The 24588-nt window shown below is 42.0% G+C and overlaps 1 protein-coding gene across 2 annotated transcripts in view; it reads left to right on the forward strand.

The window, feature by feature from the left end:
- Positions 1-24588, forward strand: part of LOC126523520 (NADPH oxidase 4-like) — a 262696-nt gene that overhangs the window by 171798 nt on the left and 66310 nt on the right. For both annotated transcript variants that reach the window (XM_055066892.2, XM_050172121.3), the window contains exons 4-10: positions 57-141; positions 5420-5517; positions 6768-6795; positions 8863-8935; positions 9842-9922; positions 10441-10594; positions 20910-21167. In XM_055066892.2, the coding sequence (XP_054922867.2) occupies positions 57-141; positions 5420-5517; positions 6768-6795; positions 8863-8935; positions 9842-9922; positions 10441-10594; positions 20910-21167 (777 nt within the window). The remainder of the gene's footprint in view (positions 1-56; positions 142-5419; positions 5518-6767; positions 6796-8862; positions 8936-9841; positions 9923-10440; positions 10595-20909; positions 21168-24588) is intronic.

The following is a 24588-nucleotide window of genomic DNA, read 5'->3' on the forward strand; positions in this document are numbered from 1 at the left end:
TTTTAAACGAAAAACGAAAAGAAAATAATAACAGCGTTTCACACGTTATCTTTCAGAAATTTCACGGGTGCGTGCGGGTATGTGTGGACCAAGGTGTCGGGCTGCACGTACTTTTTGCCGCAACCATCATCATCACTTCAAGTAAGTGCGAATGGACTGTAATGGGGCTTATCAATATCAAGTGATACTGTGGAAATAGAAATTTTTTCTTTGAACACCGTCGTCCAGGTAGATCTGCACTGTCTCTCCTCTGTAATTCTGCATAAGTCATGTGATTTGTTTATGTTTTCTTTCCGTTTTGGCTGAAATTTTCAATGAATATACTATCAAGAATAAAGAAAGTATTACATGTAAAGCACAGGGAAGTCAATTGCCTTCTTTTGATTATAAAAAGGAACAATGTGGAGCTGTTGCCTTTCCTATATTGGGTGCGTGTTAAAAATATTATTAGCTTAAAGAAAGCTAAGTCCGAATTCTGCATAGGCCATTCATTGCAGCACACACCGTTATTTAAAGTGCCTATACCTTTATCCTATACTCTAAGGAAATAAGAGCAGGAAATATTTAAACAGGATGTCTCGCATCGCCTCAGTCAAACTCAAGATCGCTCCCTTAAAAGAATGTCGTTCGTGGCGGTGGGCGCTGTTTACACACAGCTCGCATATTGTTGGTACTCTGTCCGCTGTGGTATGTTATGAACGTAAATGGATGTGCAGTGTTCCAAGGATTGTCGCCTGAAGTATTCTAGTTTTGCTTTAGCTCGTGCGCTCACATCTAAATACATGAGAACGGAGAAATTCTTTTAAATGCATAAGCATATCAGCGCCTACCCAACGAGAAATTTGTCCGTCCGTCACGTAAGACGAATGGAATGGACCGTACCCCCCTTAAACAATGGCTGATGCCCCCGTAAGCAATAGTATAGTCTTTAGGTTCAGTTGCGCATTTCGTATTAATTTTTATTCTCTCTCTCTTTTCCCCTCTCCTTGGAATCTTCTAATCTCATTCCCCATGCCCATACAGAATAGCCTGCCAGCGCTTCCATACGCGCCGGCTCTTAATTATGTTAGGGATTTAGGAGGGGGGTGGGTCCCTCAGTTCAGGGCGCCACTGGTCTCTGCGGTTTACTGGGCTTGATCGGAAAGAGCTTTCTGGCTGTCTAGATCTTCGCTAGAAAGCCAAAGCTCCCACTGCTTGTTACTCGGCATTTGCGCCTTACGGGGCAAATGCCACCCATTCTTCCTATCATTCATTTCTGTGTTGCTGTCACCTCTTTTCTGAAAAGTAGGCAGGCGTGGTGCCCCTTCCGGTGGCAGTTGCCAGCCTGCTCTTCGCTCTCCCTTTCCTATTAAATGTGTATACGTGTTCAAAACTAATAATAATAATAGTAATTAAGGGGCCAATTAAAATTTGGAGGCCACAGTTTACACGTCCACGTGACGTGGGCGAGAGTTGGCCGCTCCGTCCACCAAGCACAAGTACCCGCATTGAGTGCAGGGTGTACCTTACTAATTATATGGAAATGTGGATATGTGTTTATAGGTATGCGGCGCCAGTCCCTGGCCTGTTCTCCTCTAAGGTCGTGGTGTGGGCGGATGTATTTTCGTCGCTCTTTCGTTTTCGAGGATTTCGCGCGGGTCGATCGGGGGTTCCTCGAAAAGACTGACTAGTGCTCGGATGCTTATTCGTCGAGCAGTTTGTTCCTCCCTCGCGTTTCCCGCGAGTCGAGATGGCGCGGGCCACCAAATTACTGCGTGGTGCCTAGCATTGTCCGAATTTTATATGTGGTGGTACCGGTCATGAACGAACGGCATGATGCCTGGGAGTCCTTCAAGAGCATTGCAGAGTGTTGTTTTGCCTCTGCATCTCGGAGGGCCAGCGCTATGGCTCTGTCCTCCGCCGTGCTGTATGAATGGGTCCGAAAGGATGCCGTTATCACTGTGCTGTGATTCAGGGCTACTACTGTGACTTTGTCTGTTATCACTGTACACGCGTCCGTGTAGTATATGTCTGGATACCCCCATAAGGAAATGAAAAATGCAATGTCTGATACCCACGTAAGCACAAGCTTCAAGCGGTCAGCAAAATGAAGCGAACGGTGCATAGATTCATTAAAATCACCCATACAACGCACAGAACAGCATACGTTTCAATATATAGTTAGCTCAAAACAAACATCCGAACAATCAATAAAGCATTGCATAGCCTGCTTTGCAACTGTAGTGGTGGTTTTGCAATAGCTTCGCTGGACATCTAGGTTGATAAGGACCGATAAGAGCTGATAAGGTTCGGGTCATGTTGGCGAATTTTGATGTACGGATGAGGGTTGATAAGGGTTAGGGCTGGTCGAATCAAATTTCGCAACGTAAAAGTTCCATAACGTCAAGCCCCTGAATTCAGGACATCAACAGCTTGACGTACACTAATGTGCTGTGTTAAAAGACGAATAGGGATAATACATATATGTTGCTAAAACTTCAGACGGAAATGTACGTCCCGTGACGACATGTGTGGCGAAGTTTGAACGATGGAATGTCGCTCACAAATACTGATAAGGTAGTTGCAGGAGATGCCAGCCAAAACATGCCGTATCATTACCTGCCTCTACTGGCCGCAGTGATCAAATGGGGTGCTTCCGTTTGATCGCAATGCGAGGCTGCCTTTCCTGCGCTCCCAGTCCGCTCGACTTCAATATCCTTTGCATCGAGCGTGGGCATTCGATGATTAACTTGTCACATTAGGCGATATTTCTAAGACAAAAAAAAGAAAACACGGTGCAATAACATGTGACGCACCAAAACATTCCCCTTTAACTGCCCCTTATCTTCTAACGGAACATTTAACATCTTTCGTTAAATATTCTTCTGGTACTGATGTTATTAGCGGCAAAGTATAAGTTCCTCGTCTTCGGCGGGGAACGTATCTACAAAAATGCCGCGCTCGCTACGGTTGTAGCGCTTGGTTTCTTTTTTAGAAAACTAAAACACCTTTTATGTGAACGAAAGCCTACTGCCAGGAGGGTGATAATTTTTCTTTCTTTGTTCCGGCCGAAAATATTACAGTATTTTATTTGTGGTATCTCTGGCTTGAGAGATGGTTTTTTGTACGTACAGCTGCGATTGAAATATTGGGGGTGGTAAAGGGAAGAGATGGGTAACAGTACTGAAAAACCTTATCTGTATTCGGTTCTGTGAGTGCTTCTGGATGCTGCTAATTTCTAACATTTTAAATGCTATGCAATAGAACTGCCGTATGTAACGTGAGACGAGCGTATTTAATATGGAGGACATATTACAAAATTGAAATCGATTGCTTCGGGAAAGCAGAACTGAGTGCTTCCCACACTTTCCGTCTTCCAGTACTTGCAATGACGTATTTATGTTAACGACAGTGGACTAACAAGAGAAGTCTCAGGCGAGAGTTAATCTTTTACCAAAGAAAAAAAAAAAGATTATTTTTAGTCGCCGCCGGTTCGATCCTGGCCGAGGCCAAACAATCCCTTGGGTGCGAAATCCAATAATGTTCGTGTACTGAGCATTGTGGGCACTTGGTCAATGTTGACTCCGAAGCACTTCACTACGGCGTCCCTATAACCCAAGGTGCAGGTTCTGGACGTTAAACCTTAGATCCAAGGAACATTGTTTTCTTTGCGCCCTGTTTGTCAAAACACGGCCTCCACCGCGATGCTCACTTTGCTCATAGGGAATAGGAGGGGGCAGCGCAGAAAGACGGAACGAAAAGCTGAAAAAGGACACAACGCAAACTGCACTCGCATCTAACTTGTATGTTGAAGAACGTAACCTCCAAAGGTGCACCCGCTCAACAGCATGTGACAGGAAAAAAAAAGCACTTAATATCGTTGAAAAAAAAACTAACAGTCAAAAAATACTTGCCTATTTGAGTTCAAGTTACGTGCCAAGCTATATGCAAACCTTCCGAAATATAACTGCAAAGGAACTGAGAATGGCCAATATAATTTGTCTGCAGGTTTTTTTCAGTGTTATGAATTGCCTTTTTTGTCGCATGATGGTACGCGGGTGCACCTATATGAGACTAAGTTTTTGAAGAACTAATTTAATCGCGAGTGCAGCGCTTTGTGGTCTCCTGTTTCCTGCAGTGTAAACAAAAATAACGTGAAAAAGAAGTAAACCGCTCGTCCCGTATCCCATTGCTGTTTGTGTTTTTTTATACTACGTACCAGTCAGGTCGAAATTTTTCTCCCCTGCTTACTCTGTTTTTGTGTGTAAATACGGGAGTATTCTTTTTTCCCGTCCGTGTGAAGGTTGTTAGGGAGGATAATAGGACTATTTGTTTCACTCTGTTCACAACGTTTGTGCGGCTATTCCTGAGAGCTCACCCGTTATAGCGCCAAGTGTCGGGTTTTTGAGAATATGTCGCCTCATCTTGTTTCGATGGAACCATATTTCCTGATAACGTAGCAAACAAAGACGCCAAAAAGTCACGATGGCCGGCTTGCTACGGCAGCTGGAGCTTCGGTGGAAGTGAAACAGGCGTACTGCTTTCATGCACTCGTAAACAAATAAATACGGTCATGCTCCGTACACTACTTTCACTACTCAGCCAATTGACAATTATAAGTTGTTCACTTGTGTACCTAAGCAAGCACAAGCACTTACGAGATCCGCGCTGCCGTACGTATTTCTCTTCGACCCCCGCGAAGTTTTGGTCGCGAAATCGAATAATGCAAGCAGTAAGAAGCAATATTTTGGGCCATATGCCGCCACGGCATATTTTCCGATAGCGTGGCCGTGCCTCTCGTCGAGTGTAGGCTTAACTCGAAGGGACGGAGCTTGTGAGGGCTTGCGGAGCATAAGTGTAGTGTTTAATCACGTGATCTTGAGGACGGTTCTGGACCGCGTGGTTTTAAACTCCCTATGGATGGTTTCTATTTACTTGATCTAAAACTCCGCAACTCGTAAAGTCGGCTAATGACATCCTTTTACGACGCTTGTTATAGGTGGTGCTAAAAGATGTAACGTAGTGCATTTTACTCCAGCGTGGCAGAGTAATTTTTTAGTACAAGGGAGTTTTCAAAGCGCATGATCGGCGAAAATCGCAATCTCGGCTAATTTTTACCATGCAGTGTGAGCGTTGTTGCTCTGCGTTGCCCCACTTCTGTATGAATGGATACCAACTTGCTCACTTGTCGACTTTCCTCACTTTGCTCGTATACTATTCATTATTTAAATGTCCATCTTCCTGTGAAGCCTCCTTATTGTTTTGCTTTTCTTCATGCATATAACAAAGCGCGAGCATCAGTCTGATGCACTACGCTTGACTTTGTGTTCTAATTGACTTTTTTTAAAATCTGGCAATGTTCTTTTTTTTTGTGCTGACAGTGTGATTTCTTACTCTTGTCAAGTGGTCTTGACAGCTGTCGCGTTTCTTGTGATTTCAGTTGTCCATTCTTTGGCACACCTTGTTAACGCGTGCAACTTTTCTTCTTACTACTCGCACGACTATGTGGAAATCAACATGGCCAGGTATCCCGGAGAGGTGAGTTGATCGTATATTACGAGACACGATGTTATGGCGCATATTGATTCGGTACACAGCCACATGCACAAGACAAACACCGAACTTCAACTGGTTTTTTACTACACAGTGATACCAAACCAACACTTGCTACGTAGGGTTTACAAAAACGTGAGTAGAGCACGGGCTTCAGTACGGTGGTGCATGTCCTGAGGAAACGCCGCACACACGAATATTAGGCGAGAGCGAACTTTGTTACGCATTTAACAAGGTGGTCTTATTAGACGCCTGGAAATGAACTTTCTTCAAAAAGAAAAAAAAATACATGGCTGTATAAAAAAATCTACATATCTCTCGGTAACGTATCTTTTCTCGGAGGCGGAATGACAAGTTGTGGACCATTGACTTGGAACGGGCTTGTCATCTTCTTGAAAGCAGAGTCTATATTGAGCATGCGCAACGCTTTGCAAGGTGCTCTGCGTGTAGGACCTTTATAAAATGGGTTTCTTTTTTAGCAAAAGCATTAGATGTGCGGAATTCCGCGATACAGACGATTTTCATCTCCACCTTTGAGTGTTACTTGAAATTGAAGGCTGCAGTCCAAACATGCCATGGCGAACTTTCGAACGCTCTCATCAGCCATATTTTGAATTCCGAATCACTTGATTTCTTTTAGGGAGCCTGCTGTTCACATACTTCTACTCATTGGTCATAATTCATAAATACTATCTGTTGTAGTTGGGACATTTACCAACAATTAAGAAGTGTACTCACAGCCACTAGTCCCATTTAGTTGCTGCCCTAGAGTACACCATACAGCTTAAGCTGTTTACACCTTCTGAGGGGTTGTAATATATTCTGGCATTTCTTTTGTATTCAAAAGTTTCCTTTGTATCGGATACTTTCACTTCACGATATCAAATTTACTGCGGCTGCCTTTGTAACAGCTGCAAGACCTGTTCCAGGCTCCGGTAGTGGAGAGTGCTGCCTGGAGAGCACTGAAATACTTTATAGAGTCATGCTATGGCGACATTCAAAAGTTTAAGGAAATGATGTAGCTCATAGCGATCACGCCTCATGGTATTTTAGACGTAAATACCTATAGCGTGTGCAGCAGTCAATCGGATGCTCTGGCAGATAACCTCCATTAATCATTGATGGCCATCTCTGCATTTTTTCACTGCAAATACTTGAACATTTGTTGCGAAAAGATCAAGTTCCCATTTTGTTGATGTTTCGTTCACGGCTTCCTTGTCATCTGTTGGTTTCAGGATCCGCTTTTGATGATACTCAGGACAGGTAAGCTGCTTTCTCTTTTTTTTCTCGTTACCTATTTACAGGCGCCGTGCTTGCAGTACTCTGCAGTTTCTATGTTATGCGCCTAAAGGCGGGCTTGCGCTACCGATCATATCACTGACTCATACGGCGGACCGGGCGCGTCACGGAACGGCGGCATCGAACCTCGTCAGGAGCAGCCAGTCGCTGTACCTTATGGAGAACCAGTACCACGCGAGGTCGCGCTACAGCAGTTTGAGCGTCCAGCTAAAATATACTGACGGGATCCGATCTAGAGAGGCCACTAAAATGGCACCACATTTTGAGCGGTAAGAGATGCGCGGCCGTATCACCGGTGATGGTTGTCCATGGCGGTGCGCTTCAACGGTATGACCACGGAGGAAGGAAAAAACTACTGCGAGAACCGCATAGTGAAACTTGCCAGATAGTGTGTCATCATTCTTTACAGTCGCTCACTTGGCAGAAATACCTCTCTGACGTATATGAATGTGTCTGATCGTATGAGGGCGACGTTTGCTCGGTTTTCTTTTATTATGCGAAAGGCATTATATGTACCATGAGGCAGCAAATCCGGCCTCATCAAGCGATGGTAGGAAAAACATGGCCGATGGCCCAAAGAGTAATAATACGTCAAAAAATGATCGCATTGATGTCAAACTTCTCGCGGAGGTTCCTGTAAACAGTTATCGCTTTCCAAGGAAAATTTCGCACATTTCGGCCTGGGCGGGGGGGGGGGGAGATAAATGAGCCCGGGCCTGCGGGGTGTGGGACGAGCACACTTTCCCAGCGCTACGGTGGCTCTACGGTTCTGGCTGACTAAATATGTGCCTAGTAAGTGCGTCATGGCCCACGTCACGTCGCAGCCATCTGGCGGCGACTTTAGAGTGGATTGTGGTGGATTGAGGTTGGCACTAATTAGAGCAATGTGGATTAAGGTGCAGTAACGTCTCTTATCTTAAATGTTAAAAGCGGCCAATAATAACAGAGCTCAAACCTGAAGATTATGTAATTTTATTGGCGTGGCTGTGCAATTCCTCCGGGATCGGCCCAGCGAAGAGGGTGGAAACATATTGAATAGAGAAAAGGGTTAATGTCGCTAAATAGACGTTGGTTTAATAATAAAGATAAATAAAATTATCTGATGGCAGGATTCGAAACATAGTAAATATGGGGTTCGTGAGAAATTGCACGAGTCTAAGTATCTCTCTGTGTGTAATGACATGGATTCAGATAAACCAGCAGCCTTGAGAACGCAGCGACATTGAAACTGTCAGCGAATTCAGTCTGTGTATTTACGTTGTCGGATGGGCCCGCAATAAAGTCCGTGACGAAATTTAGTATATTGGTTGCTTTCGTCTATGAAGTTTAGTTACTCGATATCATGTATTTATATGTCAAGCCTACTCTGATCATCAGGTTAAGCTTTGATTGATCAGGTCTACCTCAATTCCTTTCCTATTGACAAGTTCTCGGCTTCATGTTCTTTGAATTAATGCGATTGCCGTTTTTACATCGACTGTATTGTGCTCTGTTCAGCCCTTAATATATTTTCAATGTCTTACCGTCTGGCAGCTGGATGCTGACGAAGCTGTGGTGCATGATCGTTTATCTTAATTTTTTGGAAGTAGTATGCATGCTGGAGCGAAAACAGGCAACTAAAAAGCGTCTTCCTACATGCTTTTAAAGTAGATGGCAAGAGGGTCGCGGTACCGGCTTGTGTTACCATATATACATATTCTTGAGTACATATTGCACATACACCTGGTTGGCGCAAGCGTAGTGTGAAGACACAGTGTGAAGGTCGAAAGGGAATGATCGGGTAATTTATACGTACTCTTCGTGGTGTCGAAAGTTGACAAAAACGTAATAGAATGTGCTATATCACAAAGCCCGGCCGCGAAGCGTCAAATCTTGTGCTTGTACTGTGGTTTTCGTGCCCTGAAAGGTTGTCCGGACATCTCTGTTGTATTTCCCACGATTACCGTCCATGCAACGCGTATCCTATGCTAGCAAACCTCTATCGTAGCTGTTTTTTTAGGATGAATAAAACCTAATGCAACTTTATTTCAGTTCCAGGTTGGACTGGTCTCGCGATGGTGTGCCTTCTCCTCTTTCTTTCCGTGGCGTCCCTCAAGTGTGTCAGGTGAGGTGCGAATCTGCGTGCGGGGGTGTAATTGTTTGGAATTTGGCCGTTTGGTTGCCTACTGCCAGCATTGAACAACGTGTTACTTGAACTTACTGAAAATTTTCGACCACTAAATTGCGTCCGCGTTGCAGTGCTATTGACACGAACAAAGGGCAGAATGAGTGTAGCACTGCATTCACAAGATCAACCGCTACTGAAATAGTGGCGCCCCAGGCCCGGGTCTCTGATACTCGTCCTCAGTCAGAAATCTTCATACAGACTGCGCAATCTGACTTCCTGGCTAGACAAATCTGCAGGCTTCTTTAGGTGCGAATGTTTCTGAAGCACACCCCAAGAATTCACTGCAGTAGCATAATTATGTTCTGTTTTCGTTTTCTTTTCAGTCAAGGCAAAGAGACATTTGTTACTTAGTGCTTCCCTTAAACTATTTAGTGCTGTCCTATTATCCTTGATTGAACTAGAGTTTAAAAACGAATGACTTTGCTTATGTTAAAGAGAGCTAGATAGCTGCAGCCAAACTTATACTTAACTAATGACGAATTAGACCCCCATTGCGGATTTTTTTTATTGAGAAATTTAACGAAATCCAACAGTAGGGTGAGGTCCGCCTGTTGAAAACGTCCGAAATTGTGGAATTTGTAGCATGGCGTACTGATAGGCTGCATTAATTTACTGCTTCTGTTAGTGCGTTCACTCATAAGACTGTTTGAACTAAGCAAGCAGCAAAGTATGTTGACAAGGACGATGAGATGCCCTAGCTTCAAATGAGCCAAAATTTGATACCTATATGGAGATTAGATACATGGCGTATCACACCAAATAAATTTTTGGGGTGAAATATCAGCCGTACATCAGATATTTTACGACCTTACTCCCGCTAATGATTTTTACTTGTTTCTGCAGGAGATCATGCTATGACCTGTTCTGGTACTCTCATCACCTTTTATTGCTGTTCCTGGTGTTAGCAATCTTTCATCCGCTCAGGTAAGGAAGCCGCACTGTCTAGTTATAACGCAACAAAGGCAGAGTTTATAGATGACTCTTTTTTGCTGAAATATCAGTATAATAAAATACAGAATTTCAGTCGCTGAAATCTATTAAGGGTTCGCGGGCGTTTTAGTACTTTTGTGCTTTAATTTTAATAAATGTAATCAGTGATTTCGCAGTAACGCCTTTTGCTGTACAACGACTGTGGAGTGACAGATAAAGTTAAGAGAACGACCCAGTGAGCAACGAAATTATCAGAAAATGATTGCAGGTAGTTTTACCGAAATAATATTGTAATCTTTCTGTCACGCTTTTGAAAATCAGTTTACAACCATGACAGTATATTGAAACGTGACTACTCGCACGGCTACCGCATAACTTCTCACGTTCGAGTACTTTTACAAACTCTGAGACACCGTTTCAGTGAAAACCGAATGATGGTTTGTTCGAACGCTTGTGTAAAATCGTTAAACATACACCTTCTAACCGAACACCTTCCTTTATCCACACAATAGCGGAGTCCTTAAGGAACAAGTTAACATCGAGGAGCACGTTCCTGGTTGCCAGTTTATGAACACCAGCAGGAGGGATGAGATCCCTTATCCAGAGCCGCGGCCGGACGTTGGCGTCTGCTTTGCTCCGCCTGTTTTCATTTCTCAGAAGAGTGAGGTAAGTCTACCGATACAGTTCTACGTCACTCAGGTCTTAGCCTGAAGCGGCAGCCCCTGATTTGACCACTCGCAAAGGCGAATGAGGACGACGTAATACCGGTACTGAGCGTCTTGCTCTTACACAAGCCCGCAGTATAGTAATCCTATTGCTAAAATGAAAGAAATATACCTGCTTAATACCATTGGTAAAGCTCATTTGACGACGTAAACTATGTGACGACAGATTACGTGGGACTAAATGGCGCGTTAACGCGCCCGCTAAATATATTCCGGTCACAGCTGCTTGCCGATTCCTACAACAAAGAGCGCGGCAAAAAAAAAAAAAAATGACCCAGAGGGATGACAGCAAAATAAATACAAGAATGGCACGCCCGTGTTTCCCCAGAAAAATATGCGAAATTTTTGTTGCTGTGTGCTACCTTGTGAATGCTTCTGTGGCACATTATCGGAGTTTATAACCTGTATACAACGTGTGCTACTCCGTATGTCAGCACCAGTTTTTTCGATTCAGGATTTATATACTTGTAGAAACTTATGCTATGAAGCAGTTCACCTGTGTGAGTACCAGGGTCAGCATGGTTCAGCGACTCCGGATAGATTTACAGATACATCGAGGATAGTATCTATATTGGAAAGTGTTTAAAAGCATGTGACACCAGTATTAGAGAATTACCTTTCGCATCAAATAATCTTATTAACCAAATGACAAACGACAACCAATATATATATATATATATATATATATATATATATATATATATATATGTGGACAATACTACAGGCAGCAATGCTGCCCAAGCAGGAGAGGGTTTACAAAAGATGCTTTCTCAATATATTTTCAAATGAAACATAGGAAGTGCATTCAACAACACATTCCGGTAAATGATTCCATTCTTCGCTTGTAAGTGGAAAAATGATTTCTTGATGATTTTAGTTGGGGAAAAGTATCACTGAACTACTTTAGAATGAAAAATACGCTACGACCTTTGTGGAACATGGGTAATATATGTGGCATTTTCTAAACCAGTTTGATTATGTAACAACGAGCAAAAAAATTTCAGCCTGGCGATTTTACGGCGCACGTGGAGCGGATCCAGTCCAAGTTGGCCTAACATGCCAGAAACTGACGAAGATGTTTTGTAATCGGAGCAAATGAACCGTGCAGCCAGGCACTGAATTCGTTCAAGTTTGTCAATTTCCTTATTAATTAACGGGTCCAAAACTATGGAAGCATACTCTAGGACTGGGCGTACGAGGGAACGATAAGCTCGCAGCTTGACAGATGAAGGGGACTTCTTTAGCTTTCTGCGTAGAAAGCAAAGTTTTTGGAAAGCTTTGTTGCATATGTTGTTAATATGGGTGTCCCATTTGAGGTTACTGTTAATTGTTATGCCTAAATATTTCACAGAGATAATAGAGTCAAGGTTCCGATTGCGAATGTGGAAAGTATCAAGTAGTGGTTTTCGTTTCAATGTTGTCATTGACACTGTTTTAGAAAAGTTTATTTGCATTTCTCTGTCGTCGCACCAGTCCGCGAGTTTACAAAGACTATTGTTAAGTGTATCCTGGCATGAAGAACTCCTTACAGTGGAATAAATGACACAATCATCAGCAAACAATTTTGCCTTGACATTAGGATCCAAATTTTTAGCAATATCATTTACATAGATAAGAAACAGCAGGGGTCCCAACACTGACCCCTGTGGTACAGCGGATAAAACAGGTAGGCTATTAGATTTCACACCGTTCATTTCCACAAACTGAACACGATTCGCTAAATAAGCTTGAATCCAATGCACTACATTTTCTGGTAGCCCAAGTGATTTAAGAATTTCAATTAGATTTGCATGTTGCACACGGTGAAATGCCCTTGTCAAGTCTAGGAATATTGCGTCAATCTGCAGGCGATCATCTATGGCACTGACAAAGTCATGTACAATAGATAACAATTGATTTGAGGTTCAAAACTTCCTACGAAAGCCATGCTGAAAATTAACAACAAAGTTATTCGCTTCCAAGTGGTTAGATGTGAGGCTATATAGCGATAATATGCTCCAAGAGCTTACAACATGTGCTTCTGAGGGAAATAGGTCTATAATTTTTAGGAATAAGTTGATCACCTGATTTAAACACCGGTATTTGGCCGTGAGCCAGTCTTTTGGTACTGAGCTCTGTTTAAGAGATGCATTAAAAATAATGTATATCAATCCAGAAGTTAGTTCGGCGTAGCGTCGAAGAAAGTTGTTAGGCAAACCATCGGGTGCAGGCGATTTCTTTACGTCAATATCACGCAACATAGAAAGAATTCTTTCACGACTAATTGAAATGCCAAGAATTGATTGAGATGTAGATAGCGTATATGATTTATCATGGGCGCTGCGAACTGAAGGTCGAGTGAATGCTTTAAAAAATGTCATTTAATTCATTGACGATATCATTAAGATTAGAAGTTATGCTGTTGTTTATTCTTAGCTGCTGAACAATTCGATTAGAGTCAGACAGGAAACGCCAAAACTTGTCTGGGGAGCTTTTTAGGAATGTAATCGTAGTCTGATTATGAAATTCGTCATGGGCGTTACGTAGTTTGATGAGTAAAGCATCCCTTAAAGAGCAAAATTCAGTACTTTGAGCTAGCTTATACTTGCGTTCGCGCTTTATTCTAGGTTTGAAATGAATGATTTCATGAATGAACCATGGATTATGACGTTTAGCTTTAGATTTCGTCAATACAATAATTAACAACAGAGTTAAACTTGTCCCAGAAAAGCGTGACGTCACCATCGCGTTTGAATTCATCGAGGGAAAGCTGTAAGCAATCCAAGACGTATTCGTCATCAGCAGATGAAAAATCCAGAAAGAATTGCGTGAAGGGTGTAACTTAAACGTTTTTTTGTATTTCTAAGTCCGCATGTACAAGTTTGTGGTCAGCTATACCTTCAGTTACGACAACAGTAGGATTTTCCGACAAGCCTTTGATAAAAACAAGATCACGAGTTGTTTGGGTGAGGTCTGTGACACGTGTGGGATGTAGTACAACCTGTTTAAGATTATGAAAGAACATAGAATCAAGAAGAACGTGTACACTGTCAGCATTATGAGAGCCACAGATTGATAACTGTTCCCAATCAATGCTAGGTAGGTTGAAGTCACCGGCCATCAGACATTTATGATTAGGTCGGAGCATGCGCTCTAGGTAGACGGCAAGAGATTCCACGAATGACACTGCGCTTTTGGTAGACCTGTACACGACACCGACTAAAATAGAAAAATCTCGATATTTAACGTCCCACCAAATGCTTTCATGCTGTGGTATGTTTGGAAGCTGGACACAATTTATCTCCCTTTTTGCAATCAAGGCAACGCCCCCTCCTCGTCCAGTGTGGTTATGTCTAATTATTTTCTGGGATGGAGGAATTATTTCGGAATAATTTATCTGCGGTGTCAACCAAGTTTCTGCGACTGCCAAAATGTGTGGGTCATAGAGGATGAGGATATCTTCTAATTGGTTTGACTTGTTGGCAAGGCTTCATGCATTAAGCAGATAAAACGGAGCGTCTCTGTTTGCAATCAAGGACCAGCTTTAGGCAAATTAGTCTGAGGTAGCATAACAGGCTGCGAGGCGGCCTCATCCCAAGCGTAAAGCTATCGCCTACCCGAAGTCGCTCATAGTCCAGACAAACTTTATGGCCTTTATCTTTAAACTGTTCGCAATAGTGCCATAGTTTCGAACGTCTCTTTAAAGTAGCTACACAAAAGTCATCGCTAATAGAAATAGTTGAGCTTTTCAGTTTGAATGAACTATGTAGGGCGCGCAATTTCTCATTATAATCAAAGAAGTTCATTATGACTGGTCTAGGTTTATCGGGCTGTTCTTTTTTTCTATTCTATGCACCCTTTCTACGGTACTGACCGATAATCCCAGCTTTACGCTGATTAGGTCTTCAGTAATTACGTGCTTTAAACTGCTGGGACTCTCGTGATCAGATTCAGGAAAGCCAAAAACAACTAAATTGCGGCACCGACTTCTGTCTTCAAATTCGTTCATTTTTTGTTGTTGTGCATTGACCACCTTCTTAAGAGAAGCAACATCAGACTTCAGTTGGCTGATTGCTTCGGTATGCTGCGCGGGCACTTTTAGCGTATCATTTAATTCATTGAAACGGGCCCTCATCGATTTTTCAAGATCGGAATGCGACTTAGCTAGGTTATTGATGGATGCTTGTAAGGATGAGGACATATCGGAAAGAAGCTTAATCTCATCCTTAGAAGGTCCAGGTTTTTGCTCAATATCACCAGCAAGCAACAGAAAAAGCACACTCCATGCATCATCAAGTAAAGAAAGGTATTGCTCAGGGCACGGCAAGATGATAGTACACCTATCATCACTACGAAAGCAGTGACGAATAGTAAGGACGAACCTGTACAAAGAATATAAGGCGGTTCATGGCTGCATCTGCGATCCTTCCGAAGTGCAGATGCAGTTAAAATACATTTGACTCGTATAAAAAAAAAGAAGAAACGTTGCTGTACCACATTCCTAATTACCCTCCCATACACGCAACATAACCGCCACTATGTGAACAAAAATAAATCGGCGATGGTCTGCAGCTTTGCTATGTGGCAGGGCTGAACAACCACGTGTGCGTAGTAGCAGTCCTTAGTTCCCATGACAAAGTTAAGGACATGAATGGTGAAAGGGCCATCCATACACATACCGTTATCTTTAATGATTAGGTTGTTTAGCTATGAAAAAAAAATAGTTTTGAAAAATAATTTTGCACAGACAGACAGCGGAGGGCACGACCAAGTGCCACCGACGACCGCAGATCAAGCTGTCTGTCGCTTGAGTGATGGTAGCAGAGCCGCACATGTCAGCGGCTTATCACGCTGTACAAGATTACTCACGCGTCATCACAAATTCGAGGACCTATCACTTTAATCCGTCATTCTGCCCGTCAGACGTGATACACCAACCCCTCAAACATTATTCAGAAAGGTGAGGTGTGCAGACAGGACACAAGAGAAGAGAAGTGGACAACACCAACGCCGCCTCTCAACTGAAGGGACCACTTAGGCGAAAAGAAGAAAGAAAACACAAAACTCATCTGCGAAAGTGCTAGAATGGTATCACCACGTGTCAGTCGAGTACATGTGCCGGTCTACGTGAGAGATAGCTGTTAAATCACTTAATCTCCTCCTTATGTAAAGTAATCGAAGGCTGACTGACGCACGCACTTCCATCATTATAGATATGCCATGCGTCTACCATAAGACACGTATCTTCATTCTTATGGCTGTACAATATCGCACATTCATCTAGCTGGCATGCAGTTACAATCTTGGCAATGTAGGGAAAGATTAGAAGGCGATCCACCGGTTAATGACCTTTTATATTCCATTAGCCTCTGATTGATACACCGTCCCGTTTGCCCTGCGTAGAACTGGCCACAGCTAAAGGGAACATTATAAACCACACATACGACAGCCAGTAAAATTGTTGTTCTTATTGTGCTTCACAGGACAAATATCTGTTCTTCTTTCGCCTTTTACCTGCTCCTTTTTCCTCTGAACGGCAGCGCATATATTACCTAGCTTATTGGGAGCAGTGAAAGCAACATTAACATCATATCTACTTGCAACTTATTTAAGCCTGTGCGATACTGAATGAATGTACAGAATAGCCACAAATTTTTTTTTGCTATTACTGCTTCCTGTAATCGCGTCCGTCCCACCCTCGAAACCGACTTCTTTAGACGTTCAGCCACAGTGGCGACTGCTACGCTAGGATAACCTGCTTCTAATAGGCGTTGGATCTGTGCAATAAAACGGGCGCTTATTTTGTGCATGCAGGATCTGGTAAGAGAAGACTTAAGGCACGAGATGGCAATTCCGTTTTTTACTACTTGGGATTGCTTGGATTGAATATTTAACAACGGCTTCCAAGATTTGGGGAGTACTGCCAACAAACGTGATTTTGTTCGAAGACCAAGGAAATGTCTAGAAACTGAATTACGCGTCGCTGAGGAAATTTCTTGGTAAACTTTAATCCTCCTCCATAAAGTTTAAATTGCTCAATTACTGAGGTAGCAGTGGAATCGAATTCTCCCCTACTGCAGAAAATCAGGCAATCATCAACGTAACGAAATATCTTGATAACGCAATAACCTAAGGCTTTCTCTAAGCAGCTGTCAACCTTACTCAGGTGACTATCGCTCAGAAGAGGGACAACTTTTAAGCCAATACAAATGCCTGATTTCTACAGAAACACGCCATCTTTCCACCCAGTCTGCGTCTACCTTAAGTACATTGAAAGGATTTCTAGAAAAGCTCCGTGGAAACACCGCATCTGTGAGTAAAAGCCGACTCTTGCACTTGTTCTTTAATGCACTCATGAACGGAATTTAGCAACTCGTTATGCGGGAAGGAGTAATACAGGTCTTCGATATTCATACTGAAAGCTGTACAATCACCAGGATTTTCTTCTCTCAAATACTGAACTATTGCCTGAGAATTATGCAAGCGAAAGGGGTCTGAAAAAACTAGTGAAGCTAAGCAGTTCTGTAGTTGCTAGCGACAGTAACTAGCGACACGTAACTAAGTAACTAAGTAACTAGCGACACAGACCTGCCACGTCCCTTTCTCTGACATAATAGCACGAAAAGGAATTTCTTGCTTATGGATCTTCGCCGAGAAAAATAGTTCGAAGGTAAGGTATTTCGTTTTCCTGCCATTAGCGACAACCCTTTTAACCTAGCGCGAGTGTAAATAATGTACAAAACTAGCGAACTGAGTGTCGCATGAAAATCCTCGGCGGGAACCGTGCTGTTGCTTACAGATGAACCGTGCTCCTCAAGGTAGCTGATGACCTGAGCGTAAATAATGTCTTCCAATAGATTGCTTATTGCCTTAGTTAAAGAGATGGGGCGATAATTTACGGCCTCAGAACGATCACCTGACTTGAAAATGGGAATTACTTTGGCCACCCGCCAGTCCTGAGGAACGGTATGGGATGATAATGATTACGAGAAGCAGGCACACAGAATGTCTGAGAGGCTAGCTGAAATATTTTTTAAGTATCTTGTTGTTGAACCCGAGATTGTCAAACGCGGAACAGAGCTTAAGATTATTTAATAATGATAGAATTCCTCCTTCTGTAATAGTTACTTAAGGCATCGTTATGTCAGTGCGAATACTAGTGAGATGACCGGACGTTCAGTCTTCATGTGTAAAAATAGATGAAAAACCATCGTTAAGTAATTCAGCACTTTCAATGTCAGAGACAATGTCACCATTATGATTAGTAAGTGCGATTTCATAGTTGCTGCACTGGCTTAGAACACGTCAAACACGTCGTGGGTTAGTTGCGAGGAGGGAAGAAAGGTCATTTCCAAAAGAAAAAAGGTACGTGTCGTAGTTTTTAGCAGAGATGGGTGCGCGTTTTTGCATAATTGGTAGCGTTTCCATGATTGTGGCACACGATATTTGTCGGCATGCCTATACAGCTGTTTTTTCTTCTTCAGTAGGCGTCGAAGATGATCGTTGAACTACGGTGTCGAGTTCAAGCACCTTAAACGGTGGAGTTCTGTATGCGGATGATACCAGCTTTTTTTTTCTCTGGCAGCCGTTTAAGAGATTTAGAAATCGCGGCGAACGAGTGGTTGATATCGCTTTCATACTGGCTTGAGTGTAACCAGCTAGAATTAAACGTTAGTAAAGCTATATATGTTTTATTCAAAGGCAGAAATAAACGCGAAGATTACACCATTTCTGTTAGATTTAAAGATAATGACATCGAGCGCGTCACGTTTAAATTCTTAGGTGTACTTTTCATGAAAACCTCAGTTGGACACCGCAAATCAACAAAGTACATGCTAGTATGTCTAGATCAAATTCTGTCTTATATAAACTTACGTGTCTGGTACCAAACTGGCTAAAGCTCCAGTTATATTATTCACTAGTTCATTCTAATCTCAATTACTGTCTCTTAATCTGGGGTACGACTTCAGGAACGAACCTTGAAAGGTTAAAAATTGTACAGAAGAGAGCTGTTCGCTGCACAGAAAATTTGGAACCAACTGAACACACTGCGCCATTTTTTAACAAGCTTAAATTGCTTACTGTTAACCAACTTTTTAATCTGAAGCTCGCCTTGTATATTCGCAAGGAAATTGGAAATGAATTGAGTAGTTATATGGCTCAGTGCTACCCTACTAATGTTCCCTATGATCTCCGACACGAACAATTTAGAATACCGTTATTCAGAACCATTTAAGGTAACCAAACCTTGCGCTACCTTATACCTAACCTTCTCCGCAACAATAGTTATATCTACGAACTTATTGAAAAATGTACTTCTATCCACAGTTTAAAGAAAAATGTTACAACGTACTTACTATCTGGTACTCTGTCGTAAATAAGTTCTTGAGTTTAAAAAACGTTTTTATTGTGCTATAACCTCTTCTGCTGCGTTTTCTGACAGTTATACATTGCTAGGAATGGTTATGTTACATATTGTATAACGCTTGCACAAACTTTGTACTTTTTAATATGTTGCCATTTATGTACGCGTTTGTTCTTGTTATGGGTTATTGCTGTTGCATTATTGTGTGATTCCGTTACTCAATTTAAGATGCCTAATCACGATGTTACTTCTGTTCATGAAAATCTTATTGTGGCGCTTTAATGTACAAAGCCATTGTTTTTCTTTTTTTATTCTCACTGCTTCTGAGTGGGTGGAGGGACCTTAGTCAGGCAGAGTTCATCTGCCTTTAGTCCTTTCAACCCAGGCAATGTATGTCTGAATAAACAAACTGAAACTGAAACTGAAACTAATTGGGCAAGAGGAATGTGCTTGTCTATCAAGCTGATGAGTGTGTTTTTCAACCACATCTATTTTTTTAAAGACCGTTTTAAATAAAAGCATGGGAATTCATTAGCAAATGCTAATAACTCTGAGTAGTTTCTGCCGAAGTTAACTTTCTTGTAACATCGTGTATACTTACTAGTATTTCGACCTTAGTTAGGTAAGAGCATCCACGTGGGTCAAGTTAAAACGAGTTTCATGATGATAAATTAGAAAAGGGTCGAGAATGTTGGCAGACGTAACCGACGTTCGCGTGGTACTAGTGGTGAGGTGTGTTAAAGAAGAGTCAAGACAAGTTTGAAGAAAACAGTGTTCCTCTATTAGGGTTGGAGCAACACATAACATCGGCCAGTTAATACCAGGATTGTTAAAGTGTCCAGAAATAAACAAAATGCAGTTTGGAAAGCGAATAAGAGGATCGCTGAGAATTCCTTTAATTTCTTGAGAGGAAGTGACACTCACGCTAGGTCCTCATAAAATACACCAATAAGCAACTGGCTGAAGTCGCGTTTTAGGGATCTATATGCATTCTCAAAAGGACACTAATTAGAACATTCTCTGATATAAACTCATTTTATACCTGCTAATAGAACTCCACCGCTTTTTTTGTGGTTGTGATCACATCGAAGAAATTTTAACGAGGACCAGTTGCATAAGATATGCGCATCGGAAACGGTGCCGTCAATAGGTCTTAGTCAGTACGAGAAAAGATGCTGGGTATAAATCAATGATGCCGGGTAAAGCAATAGGTTTTCGTAGCACATTTCTGATATTTGTGAACAAGAAGGAAATGCTGTCATGCCATGTATATTTGTGTGGACCGCGAAAATGACTTCCTGTTGTATGAACATCAGTCACCATTAGACCGCGTTACACATGTTATGCGATCGGTTTCTCTGTCCCCCACGTAAACATGAATGTTGATGAAAAGTTCGTTAAATAGCAGACGGACCATCCTTTCCTTATTTTATCTCCTTGGAAAACTGCATAATTGGCATGATTGGCAATACGCGGCCTTTTTTGAAAATTTGCCTTCCAAGAACACCCATATTGAAAAAAAAGTTTTGAATGCGTTGTGCTTGGACAACGCATTGCAATATGTCGCTACTAGCCTTGCTACTGCCGTACACGTTGTGGGTGTGCTTATGTTATGTGATTGGTAATATGCGCTAATGGGTAACACATTATTACATGTCCTGAAGTTCTCTCGTGTGGCAAACCAAGAAAAGAAAAAAAAAGAATATCTAGTTTCTTGTTACGGCAGTACGTGTCCGGACGGTATTTAGTAGGTTGAACCAATTACAGTTGTTCAGTGTGGAACGACGTGATTCCCGAGCGTGTGCTTCTGGTTAAGCACTCTGCTCCGCATGGCGACTGTGGTGAGACCCGAGGTCGCTTACTCCCATGCTCGTGCGCATGCGCCCTGCGGCGCGGCGGCCTGCTGCAGTAGACGTGGAAGTGGATCCTGGCGGCCTTTGCGCTCTTCGGCCTGGACGCCTGTTGCCGGCTCTACAGGCGGCGCTCGGCCGCGAAGCTCGAAGCAGTCCAGCTGCACGGCGCACCTGCAGAATTCAAGGCCGACGTGGTGGCGGCTCCTGCGGCTCCGGGGTCCCCCGGCGAATTTCCGCCTCCCGGCGCTGACCCGTACCGTGACTCGATCGTGGAACTGCGACTCGCCAAGAAGGGGATGCTCGCCAGGCCGGGTCAGGTAGGCGTACTCGGTAAAACCCCCCTCGGCATCGCGTCTGAAGTGCCCAGAACTGTAAATACGTTGCCAGGAACAGCATTCTGTTCCGTTCCATTTAGTTTTGTTCCATTCTTTTCGCGCTTATTCAATGCCTCGGACGTCGCTGCGCCACCGTTATCACTGGGATCGTCTACAAGGCGCACCTTGTGATAAGAAACGGATGTGAAATGGAACGTTACAGGTGATAGGTCCATTGGCAGTATAATGTAGCGATTCTTCTCATTTTGTATTACCTTAGCCCTTCGTCATCGGTTCGAATTAAACCGTGTTTCAGTTATCGCCACTATCGCTTATTCATTGCGATGAGTGATAAAAAGTTCATAGAATTGAAGGGAAGGGATCATCATACAATGCGATCTCAGATTATTGTTCTTTCTGTTGGTTTCGTGTTTCATAGTCTGCTCGCACATCACCGCACAGCCATTACCGCCGGATGGGCTGTTGGATTCGACCGATCATCTGGAAAGAAGTAAATGAAAGCAATAGTTGCATTTTCTTTATTAGTCACGAGTATAAATGCAGTGCTTGGGCGGCCTAAGCATGAAACAGTTGGTCACGACCGAGCGCAACGTACATAGACCGGCGAATACGCACAAAGCATCAAATCCGGCATCCATATGAAGACCAGGCATCCGCCCCTATTTTGATGCCGGCGTGATCATACGTCTTGTAACTGCGGCTGTCTTTAGAAAGGACAGCAGTCGTATGTGGTCTTCTGCCCCCGTTAAGCTGACGCCGAATTCACTTAGCTTTTCTTTCGCAAGTGCTCTTTGCCGTTGGCATATTATTGGCCTTCGCCAAATATATGTCCAGCATGGGATTCGGCTGGAATTTTGCCTTACGAAGAATTTTAGCGGAATAGCTTTTCGTGCTTCGCTAAACCGAATTACAGACAGCAGTGAAACTTTATTCGGCTTATTCATAACAAATATGCAAAACGAAATCATAACCGCCTGTGTGCTATCATACGACATAAGCAACCACCTTTCAACATTTATCATGATACCTAAACATAGTTTTAGAGACAAGAGGGATGTGAGATGCTTCACTTATCAGCCAATTACAGCAGCCAACCTTGAGTCTTTTAGAACTCAGATGTTAACCTTTGACCTGGAAGTTATCGGCCAAATCACCAACGATGAAGAGGCATATACAAAGTTCATAGATATAATTTCTGGAGTGTATAAGTGCCACTTTCCCCCAAAAAATAATTACCTTAGGCAAACAAATTTGTTAACCTTGGATGACGCCTGAATTTCTTGCGAAAATACATCACAAGAACGAATTGTATTATAAATTTATTAAGTATAGGGACCCAGACACACTGAAACAATTCAAAATATATCGCAATAAACTGAATAAGGAAACAAAACTAAGCAGAATACGAGACATTCGGTCTGAATTTGAGTGATCTACACCAAAACCTGATTTCTTATGGAAAACGTTAAATACTGTCCTAAATAGTAATACATCATATTCTCGTATAGAAAAGCGGAACATAAATGGCAGTGAGATATCTGGCATCCCTGTCGCCACTATGTTTAATGATCAGTTTGTTAGGGAGAATCAAAACAGTTCACCTGGGACATTGTTTAAGTTGAAGCCTGTTGCTAGCCCATTTTTCATTATTTCTTGAGCCTTTCTTTGAACATGAAGTTTTCGCTGCTTTCATGTCACTGTGTATATGCATATATATATATATATATATATATATATATATATATATATATATATATATATATATATATATATATATATATATGTTCAGTAGCGTTTACTTGTTTCAGTTGTATTCACCATGAGAACCAAAGAAGCTACCTAATTCTTTTTGGTCTGGTCACCAATGGCTCTTTGTGTATATGGGTATGTGTGTGCATGTATGCTGTTGCCGAATATTCTGTAATGGGACTGCGGGCCTCGTCAAGCTGCCTCTACTGGAGCAGCTTTTATTTGCAGCCTCCTCCATCAAGTAGATTGAAATAAAGATATTGGCTATTATTATTATTAATATTATTATTATTACTATTATTATACAATACGGGCTCTGGTCTACTGCCACATATTGTAATCTAGTTGATATAAAATGGATAAACTCCCATTTGCATAATAAGACCCTGACATGAGTTGTATACTTCTAAAAGACAAATATTAGTGATTGTTCGTTTCCAAGGCAGCGATTGACTGTGCTTTCTGTGTTGACGCTGCCGCGCACTATAAGGATATAAGGGATTCTAAGAAAATCGGAAGAGCAATGCTATCAAATGCCTAAACGATGTTTATACGTTCTTCGAGTTTACGACTGTCCCATTTGTTGCACCCTAAACCGAACTAGGAATTGGCCCACAATTTTAACGTGAGATCTGTGTTCCTTGCGCCAAAAAACAAAACAAAAAAAAACATGCTGTAAGCAGGCTTCTGTAACAGGGCAAAGTCCATTCATAAAGTGCCGTTCAGGTCACGCACATGGAACGTTGAAATGCCTCGGGGAATGCAACTTACAGTTAGCGAGTTTTAAGGCGAAAGCCTTTCTATGGTCATGGCGAAGTTTGTGTCAGCAGACCTGACCGCCAGAGTGTCCGCCGAATAGTCATCACGCCACATGAAGACAGATTAAAGAATAAAAATGATTGATGAGTTATGAATGAGTGACAGTTAAGGAATGATAACGTTATAATAGATATCGGTAGAGGTTTATATAGACTAGTATTGACTAATAATGACTACTAATAACTTGTAATCACTACTAATGACTCCGAAACGGCCAATATCTAACGATGGCTTGTAATTACGACAATTAATTACAAATTATTATAAATGTCTGGTAATGAGTAGTAATGACTAAAATGACTACTAATGACTTGTAATGTATACTAATGACTACAAAATGACCAATACGTCTAACGACGGCTTGTAATGACCACAATTGATTAAAAATGAATAAAATGCTTACTAGTGTGCAGTAATGACTAATAAGGACTGAAATGACTTGTAATGAGTATGAAATGACAAATATGTCTAAAGAAACTTGTAACAACTGTAATTGATTAGAAATAACTAAATATGCTTAGTACTGACCAGTAATGACTTGTAATAACAGCTAATGACTGCGAAATGACCAAAATGTCTAATGATGAACTCTAACGACAATTGATTAGAAATGACTAAAGATCCTAAGTAATAAGTTGTATAAATGGCTGAAATGACTTGTAATGACTACTGATGACTAATATATGACCAACATGTCTAACGACGGCTTGTAATGACCAGAATTGATTAGAAATGACTAAATATGCTTAGTAGTAAGCAGTAATGACTAATAATGACTGAAATGACTTGAAATGACTAGTAATGACTACGAAATGGTCAATATGTCCGACAACTT

This window comes from Dermacentor andersoni, chromosome 6 (genome assembly GCF_023375885.2).
Source record: "Dermacentor andersoni chromosome 6, qqDerAnde1_hic_scaffold, whole genome shotgun sequence".
Lineage (NCBI taxonomy): Eukaryota > Metazoa > Arthropoda > Arachnida > Ixodida > Ixodidae > Dermacentor > Dermacentor andersoni.